This window comes from Alosa pseudoharengus, unplaced genomic scaffold, assembly GCF_046254945.1.
Source record: "Alosa pseudoharengus isolate Yale_2024_CS ecotype anadromous, Long Island Sound unplaced genomic scaffold, YU_APseudo_1.1 YU_APseudo_1.1_scf_2, whole genome shotgun sequence".
Lineage (NCBI taxonomy): Eukaryota > Metazoa > Chordata > Actinopteri > Clupeiformes > Clupeidae > Alosa > Alosa pseudoharengus.
Genome location: NW_027468663.1, coordinates 36,792,260 through 36,801,493, shown reverse-complemented (window position 1 = coordinate 36,801,493; position 9,234 = coordinate 36,792,260). Strand labels below are relative to the sequence as shown.

The following is a 9,234-nucleotide window of genomic DNA, read 5'->3' as shown; positions in this document are numbered from 1 at the left end:
AAAAACAAGACTTAATTGATTTAGGCATTCGGCATGGACCTGCAGTCTTAATTGTCAAAAATGTAAAGAAGGTTAAGAAAACCCTAGATGGCTTAGATAAATGTTGTGATACCAAAGAACCAGCAAAAATGTGTGTAGGTAAAGAAGCCCCCTCAATAGTTGAAAATAGAGATATGGTTGCCTTACAGTCCAAACAGAAATCCCACTGGTCAACTGGAGGCTAAAAGTGCCTCTGTCTGTGCCCCCTCTAATCATCTGCCAGTTGAAAAACGTATGTGCCAACCATGCCCCTTTGACCAGAACAGTCCATCCTTCATGTACACACAAAATGAACTGCTTCCTCCAGAGACGGGACCAAGTAATCTGATTGAGCCCATCCATGAGTACAAATTCATGGCTAACACAGAGAATGCCAGTGAGAGAGAGATGCATAAATGTTCGGACAAATGGAACCATCCATTTTGGAGTAGGAGATGCACCACACTACACACATGGTCAGGTGGTTGGCATAAATTTGGCTTCACATGAGAAATACGCAGATGAATTTGACTTGCGACTGAAGGAGTATTTTGAAGAGAACCAAAGTGCTGCACGAGCATGCATCAGGCCCCCAAAATTCTTCCCAGTCCAGTGTTTAGATGGTTCATATTCAAAAAAGTGGGTTATTGAGGTTGACATTGTACCTACTTTTTCAGAAACCCAATAGAAATTGTTCTACATTTCTGTCCTTAAAGAGTTTGAAAAGAAGAAATACAAAAATAAGTGCCTATATGTCCGACAGGGGGCAAACAGCATTGATTTACTTTCTGAGAAGAATCCAAGATGCTTGTAGGAGAAGCTCATGGATGTGTCTGCGGGTGTGCTGACCTGGGCATCAACTCGCAAGTCCATGGAACAAAGATGTCAAGAACTGTCTCAGAGTCATCAAGGACAAAAGCTACAACAGCTTATCACTCTTGGACACACTTGAGCTTTCCTTACAATTTTTGGTTGTTACAAACAAATGCCCTGAAAGTGAACTTGAACACTTGAGTTTTTTGAAAGAACTAAAGTTGTTTGCTGTACTCGATTTTGACCCTGAATCAGAAGTCACAGGAGCATGCAGTTTTTTTCGAAAGGATCGCATTACTAACATTCACTTGCCTCGAATGTACAATAACTCAGACAGTGTTTCGGCAACTGTTGGAAAGTTAAATCTATATAAACAGACAAGCTGGGTCTTCTGTAATGGTCGAGCAAAAGAGGAAAATAAGGACAATTTACCCTTCGACACAAGCAACTGGCTGAAGAAACGAGCAGGGGAAGTGAGTGACATGATTAATTTCATTTTCAATCCTGACATTCTTCCAAGAAACAGGCTCATTGTTGTGTTTTTACTTCACTCTGGGATTACTGATGTCTCCAACCCTCTCCTTGAAACATTCTGTACAATTTACCGAAAACTTGGAGGGGAAGATAATATGCTTTGTATTTGCAAAGATTCCACAGTGTTCAGCCAGTGGAAAGAAGTTGTGGGGACACGGTGCCAGATTGACATAAGTAGTAAATGTATTTATGAATTGAGCCTGTATGAGGTAAACTGCACCATAAAAAAAGTAAGAGAGCCCCAAACTCAGTCATCACAGCGATATTTACCATCTACTGGTTTTAGCTCGGTCCTGACAAAGAGAGATGAGGAATTGATTACCTTCCTTGACATCCTGAGTGAGAATGAGTGTGAAAACACAGAGATTGAGTCCATGGAGACTTTCGGGGATTTCAAGAAAAATATTGAGGAGAACTTCTATAGAGGAGGACAAGTGACCTGGTGGAATTTTTACCTATCTAAAAGGCCAGGCTGCTTGCCCTTCATCAAACGGGATAAATATGAAGATCTATACAATCTGATGACACCTACAGGGGGGCACACTTCCCCATGCATCATCATCAACTTGTTCCATGATCCAGGTTGTGGTGGGACTACTTTGGCTATGCATGTGCTATGGAACTTGAGAAGGAAATTCAGATGTGCAGTTGTTAAAAACAATACTGCACAGAACATGGAGATCGCAGCTCAAGTCATACATTTGCTGACCTATGGGAAAGACCAGCAGTCAAGCTACACTCCTGTGCTACTTTTGGTAGACAACTGGGAAGATGGTGAGGACTTCCAAAGATGCATTCTTTATGCAGCCCGTGAGACAAAGCAGGGCAACTTACTGGCAATCATACTAAATTGCCAAAGATCCTAGTTCCCTGCCGCAAGTTTCCGAAATACTAGAATTGACAGCATGTTCATTACTAATAAGCTCTCAACCAAGGAACAAGACTTTTTCCAAGTGAAGTTGAAAGAACTAGAAGTCCACCATGAGAAACCAGATACATTTTATGCTTTTATGATCATGACCAACAACTTCAGTGAAAAGTACATAAAGGATCTAGTATGCAACAAAGTCGAAGACCTTGATGTCTCCACACATACAGGTCAACTCATTTCATTCCTGGCACTACTGAACTCGTATGTCGATGGCTCTTTCATGTCACTGTCACTGTGTGAAGAATTTGTTGGGATTAGAAATGCTCTTTGGGGACAAGAAACATTGAGGGACAAAATGGATCCTTACTTTACATTATTAATTTGCTTCAATGTTGAGGAATTTGGTACATACCAAGCAGTTCGATTTCTACACCAGATGATCGCCAAACAGTCTTCAGGTTCTCACTGGAAAGCACCATCTAAAATTGAGTGAAATTGCAATAAACCTTTTGCACTGTGACCTTCTTTATAAATCGGGCATGGGTAAAGACATACTGGTGAAAAACATCCTAAGTATGCTAATCACTCGGCAAAGGAAAGCACTTGGAGATGATAAAGACACATTGTTTTCTCATTTGGTGGAAAAAATGCCACTGGCTGAGGGAAAGTTAGTATTAAAACAAGCCATAAAGAGATTTGACAGAAATGCAACTGTGCCTCAAGCTCTGGCAAGACATTTCTACCTCAAAGAAAATAATTTTTCATCAGCACTGCAGTGGGCCTTGGATGCCCAACAGAAGAACAACAATTCCTACATTGCAGACACTCTTGGTCAAGTGTACAAGTGTCGTTTAAAGCATGAAATTGAATGCAATAGAGATATCAGCCCAGACTGCCTGGACTTGTATTTGGAGTTAGCATTGAAGGCCACACAATCTTTCAAAGATTCACAAGAACTTGCAAAGAGAAATGAACCCATGGATTGTTTTGAGCAAAAATATAGAAGACGTCAAGACATGTACAATACATCTGGATATGTTGGTGAAATGGATTTGATCATGATAATCTTTAATGTTTTTGAGGACATTTCCTTTGCCAGCAAATATGATGGTCACCAGTGGCATAGAATAGTCCAGTTTCTGAAGGGAAACTTACCCATCAGTGTCCTCTATGAAACCAGCTGCCCAGTTAATGATACATTTCTAGCTGTGTTGTCCAGGCATGAGAAATTCCTGAATTCACTGAAGCCAAGGATGAAGGAGATCTTTCTATTCTTTGAGAACTACTTCACATATTTGAAACCCAGATCGATTGAAACAATCCCTTCAGCTGAAGAGCGAAACAAAAAAAGAGTGTCTGAACTTTTTAATAAATATGTAAAAATTTTCTGCAAATCTGGGGAAGAGAGAGAAACTGACAGATCCAAACAACCGAATATCAGTTTACAGCAAACTGTCAAAGAAAACAGATGTTATCTTGAGGGAAAGCGTGCTGACACATTTGCTGGGCTGCTCCAGTGGTTGAATGAAAAAAATGGATCGCAGATGGAGCATTTTTTAAACAAATGGCAGTTCATCTTTGAGAACTCATCAAGAAAGTCTTCATCAACAGGGTCAATTACATCCTGGCAAACATTATTGTTCACTGTGTCCGTCCGTACCTATGTCACTTCCACAAAGAGGTCCTTCCATTGCCGCTTCCATTACATGTTCCCAGCTAAGAGTTGCATTGCTCACTTCTACTTGGGAAAGTCCAAGGGTCTTAAAAGAATTGTCCACAAAGCAAAGATTGACCAAGCGATTGACAGTGACAAACAGAAAAAGCCCCACCAACTATGGCAAAGTGGAGCCATATGGAAAGAGCCTGGAGTTGAACATTTGTTGTTGCGAATAAAAGGGAAAACTGAAAATCTGACCTTGGAGGTCTATGTAGTGAACACAGCATGGAAGAAGTGTCCTTTTACCTTGGGTTTACCATCAGTGTTGCGCGGGTTTGGTCACAAGCGGCCCGCGGTCGCCCGATATTTTAATCAACCCGACCGCAACTCGGACCGCGAATATTAATTAGGACAAAATTATACCCGACCCGCGATCCGACCCGCTTATTTACAAAATGTGTGCTTTTGGTTATAGCCTGCATGCCGTGTGACAGTAGGCCATTTCTGTAAAACAAACTAATTTATTTGCGAAACTTTATGCAGTAGAACTACACGCAGTAGGCATGCAGGACATAATGTTTGCGCAGGAGAGAGAATGAGAATAAGAGCGCAAGCACGCACGCAACCACCAAGGATTAGAACACTAGGAAAGATTTGAAGGACATACATCTTTCTTTCGAAAACAGAAATGGTGAGGCAAGGTAGGCAAGAGAGATACATTGCTGGTCAAAACGTTAGCGTAAGAACTGGTTTATAATGCTGAATGAAGCACAAAGCTTTACTAAAGCGCATCCACTGTTTAAAGTCACAAACACAATGAACTAAGGTAACTTTTATGCATGCGCGAACCTATACATACCGGTAGATATGGCTGTGTAGTCTGTGCCATAACATTTATTCCTGCAGGCTGCCCGTTTTGGCTGTCATACTTTTAAATGGCTTCGCAAGAAGTAGGCCTACATAGACCATAACTTGTACTACTGTCATCTTCTTTAAGAACTTTTCCCAATATTTCCCATAGCCTATATCGCTTTTCCTGAAGGGGTGTCTTTATTATTTTAACTTGCGTCTTCAGCTTCTTTACTGTTGACTTTACTGTATTGATGTTTTACTGTATTGATGCTAGCCTTCTCGTGATATTTTAAGTAGGCCTATTTGTAGGAAATATATATTTCATTATTTTTAACTGACCCGCCCGCAAATGACCCGAATATCATTAAAATATTTTGTTTATGACTCATAACCGCGGGTGACCGCGGTCATCCGCGGGCGACCGCTTAATTTCGGGCAGACCGCGCAACACTGTTTACCATGGAAGGACCTGTTGAATGACCCATAAGATGGGCTTGGGGGGTCACTGTGCAGTAATAGCATCTGCTCGGAACCTACAACAATGGACTCTCATCCTGCCTCAACACCATCACCTCCCCTTTAAATCCAAACCCGTTTCCTTCAAACACTCCAAATAAAACCTCCTAACTCCACAGACAGCAATACAAAGATGCCCTCAACTCTGCCTGCTTCTGCCACTACTTCTCCATTATCAAATCTGATTCCAACAACCCCAAGACCCTCTTCTCCACCATCAACAAACCCCTGAAACCCATTGACACAATCTCCAACTCCTTCGCCACCTCCAAGTGTGATTCCTTCCTCTCCTTCAAAACCACGACTGACAACATCCATAATCAACTGGCCCACTGCTCCCCCTCTTTCACCCTTGGACCTCCACCCCCCTGCCCTCCTCCTGCAACCCAGTCACTCTCTTCATTCACTCCAATCACTGAAGCTGATGTATCCTCCATAATATCCAGCATGAAGCCCTCAACCTCTGCCCTTGACCCCATCCCCACATTTCTTGTCACAGCCTACCTCTCTTCACCAACATGATCAACTCCTCTCTGGCCTCTGGCATTGCCCCCCCACACCCCCTCAAGCTTTCTTCAATCACCCCCCATACTGAAAAAACCCTGTCTTGACCCAGACATCCCCAAGAACTACCAGCCCATCTCAACCCTCCCTTTTCTGTCCAAAACCCTGGAATGAGCTGTGGCTACCCAACTTCAAACCCACCAGAACTCCAATAACATCTTTGAACCATAACAATTCAGCTTCAGCTCCAAATACAGCACCGAAACTGCACTCCTTAAAATCACTATCCTCACCATCCTCATTCTCCTAGAACTCAGGATGCAAGAAACTTTCTCCAACTCAATTGCAAGAAATCAGAAATCCTCATCTACAAAATTCTCAACCATCTTGCCCTTCCATACCTCTCCAACCTACTAATCTGCCCCAGGTCCGTTGATGCAAACACACTTAAGACCACCAGGACCAAGCTCCGGACCTAGGGCGAGAGGGCCTTATCAGCTGCTGCATTCTTTCTCTGGAATGCCCTCCCCAACCACATCAAACAATCAAACACCCTACCCGCCTTCAAACAGGCCCTCAAAACCCACCTCTTCAAACTTGCTTTGCTGTTAATTGACTTCCCCAGGTGTTCCCTTCTCGTTGTCTACCTCTCAAGTTTTGTCTTCTGTTTGTCCATGTACCTGTGCATTTTCTGTTCCACAAATATGTCCATCATCCCTGTGTTATACAGCTTCCACACACAGTTGCGTTTCAACGCATACCAGTGGGTGTTCCTGATGGTAGCTATGCAAATGACTTAAGATATAACCGTAATTTGATTGGCTGGTGCCGTCTGTTGTTCGCTTGTTCGTAATTTGATTGGCTAGTGCCGTCCGTCGGTGCAGCAAAACTTCTCAACGCAAGCGACGGGAGCAACGCGACGCAACGGACCCACAATTCAGTTCGCCAACGGATGACGTAAGCCCATGTAAAGTGAACGGGATGCGTCTCCAACTGTGTGTGGGAGCCGTTATTTGTATTTATGTATCTGGGACATTCCAGGATTAGGGGACATTTTAGGCAGATACACTTCTTTAAAAATATGTTCTATTTAACATTTTCTTTTGAATATTTAAGAAATATAGGTAATAAACTACTAAATTATTTGGCATCAAAAGTACTAGGTACTAGTTTCCCCTCGTACGTTTTATTTGCTGTGTATATAAATGTACGCAACCCTGTTACCAATACAAAAGAGTCTGAAAAAGTATGTAAATTATGTTAAATTATATAAATAAATTCATTTTTATGTCACTCAACATCATTAACCAAAAATATCCTGTTAACTATGATAATAATCCTATTGACTAATTACAGTAACAGGGTTGCAAATAACAGGGCTGCAAATCAATGCTAATATAGCATTCTTCTCCTCTAGCTAGGTGTGAAATTTAGCTATTATACCAAAGTCAGTGAGGATAGGAGCAGGCTTCACTCAATTTGTCTATTTCTAAACTTTAAGAGTGCTGGCCTGGATAGTTATACATACAAGAAAAATAGGAGAGGCCGCACTATGCATACATACTCTTTTATTTGCACATACGCGTTTCGGCGTGTGCCGGCGTCTGCACACTGAAGAAGGCACACGCCGAAACGCGTATGTGCAAATAAAAGAGTATGTATGCATAGTGCGGCCTCTCTCCTATTTTTCTTGCTATTATACCAAAGAAATAACAGTGTTGCCTGGTTATGTTCTACCCACTCTATTATCCCAGAAAAGTTTATAAAAATTCAAAAGGGCACTCACCTTTGGTCTACACATGGTTTTTGAAAATGGTTTGATGTAATTTCCTGTGTCTGTCTGCCAGGCAAAAATGGTTTGGGTAACAGGGCTGTGTGCATATTCGGGGACACAACTTTGACATAAATAATAGTATGCAAAATATGTTTATAATCACAAATTATTTGTACATATCCAATAAATACCACATATATAAATACTGCAAAAGACAATCGATTGAAGACTTATTTTAGATGTTAAATATGATGTAAAGATGTGTCACCAGGAGGCGGGGACAAAACTCCCATTTTAAGGGGTGTTCCCCAACCGCAATAAGAAAGAGAAAATGTACCTTTGCCTATGACATTTGCTTTAAGTATGAATCATTTCAGGAACCCATCATTAGAATACAATAATCTTTCATCGGATTCAGTGAAATTAAAATTATGAAAGACATAGTTTGGGATACCCTGCTGTACATGTTCTTGATTGCATAAACAATAAATGTATATTGCTTAACACTTCATGGTCATTGGAATATGCACACACACACACATATTTATATATATATATACACGCGGGGAAAATAAGTATTGAACACGTCAACATTTTTTTCAGTAAGTATACTTCCAGTGAGGCTATTCGCATGAAATTTTCATCGGACATTAGTATTAACTTAGGTCATCCACACATATATAAAAATCCAAACATTAATGTCTTAAAGTAGTGTTATGAGTAAAAAAGTGGAATGGCACAGGGAAAAAGTATTGAACACGCTAAGAAAAAGCAGTAGACAAAGGCAAGGAATGGCAAGGAACAAACTGGAATCTATAAGTAGTTAGAGAAAGTATCCCTCCTATCTGTGCAAATTGATATAAGCTGGGTTAGTACATACTGGTGGGCTATAAAAAGGTTGTTTGTTACCAAGGTGTCAAACAAGAAACATTTCATGATGGGTAAAAGCAAAGAGCTCTCCCAAGACCTTTGCAACCTTATTGTTGCAAAACATATCAATGGAACTGGTTACAGATGCACTTCAAAACTTCAGAATCATCCAGCAAGCAGTATTGGAGCCATTATCTGCAAGTGGAAGGAACATCACTGCATCATCAACTGGCCATGCACAGGATCTCCTTGCAAGATTTCTGACCAGGAAGTCAGAAGGATAGTCAGAAGGGTAGCCCAAGAGCCAAGTACACACCATATTTGGAGGAGAAATGGCTCTGTGCATCACCCTAAAAATACCCTACCAACAGTGAGGTTTGGAGGCGGTGGCATCATGGTGTAGGGCTGTTTTTCATCTCATGGTACTAGCAGACTTCATACAGTTGAAGGAATGATGAATGGAGTCATTTTGTTCTGGAAGAATCTTTACATCCACCAGGATGACGATGAGACATGGCTAGACCTTCCAGCAGGACAATGATCCAAACCATTCAGCAAAGGAAACACTCAATTGGTTTCAGAGAAAGGAAATCAAGGTCCAGTTTTGGAAGTTAACTAAAGATCAGGATTCACAAGAGGAACCCCTGAAATCTTCAATATTAAAGGACTATCTGTTTAAAAGAATGGGCCAAACTCACACCAGAATACTGTGACTGATTAGTTTCGTCATACAGGAAATGCCTTGAAGCGGTCATTACGAATAAAGGCTTTTTCACAAAGTATTTAAGAAATTTCAGCAGGCGTGTTCAATACTTTTTTCCTGTC

General features: G+C 41.2%; 1 protein-coding gene across 1 annotated transcript; it reads left to right on the top strand.

The window, feature by feature from the left end:
• The first annotated feature begins 909 nt into the window (after window positions 1-909).
• LOC143134448 (sterile alpha motif domain-containing protein 9-like) lies at window positions 910-3,016 on the top strand. The gene is given in 1 exon segment (XM_076294858.1): window positions 910-3,016. A coding segment is annotated over 1 exon segment (1,581 nt). The 5' UTR covers window positions 910-1,148; the 3' UTR covers window positions 2,730-3,016.
• The last annotated feature ends 6,218 nt before the right edge of the window (window positions 3,017-9,234 follow it).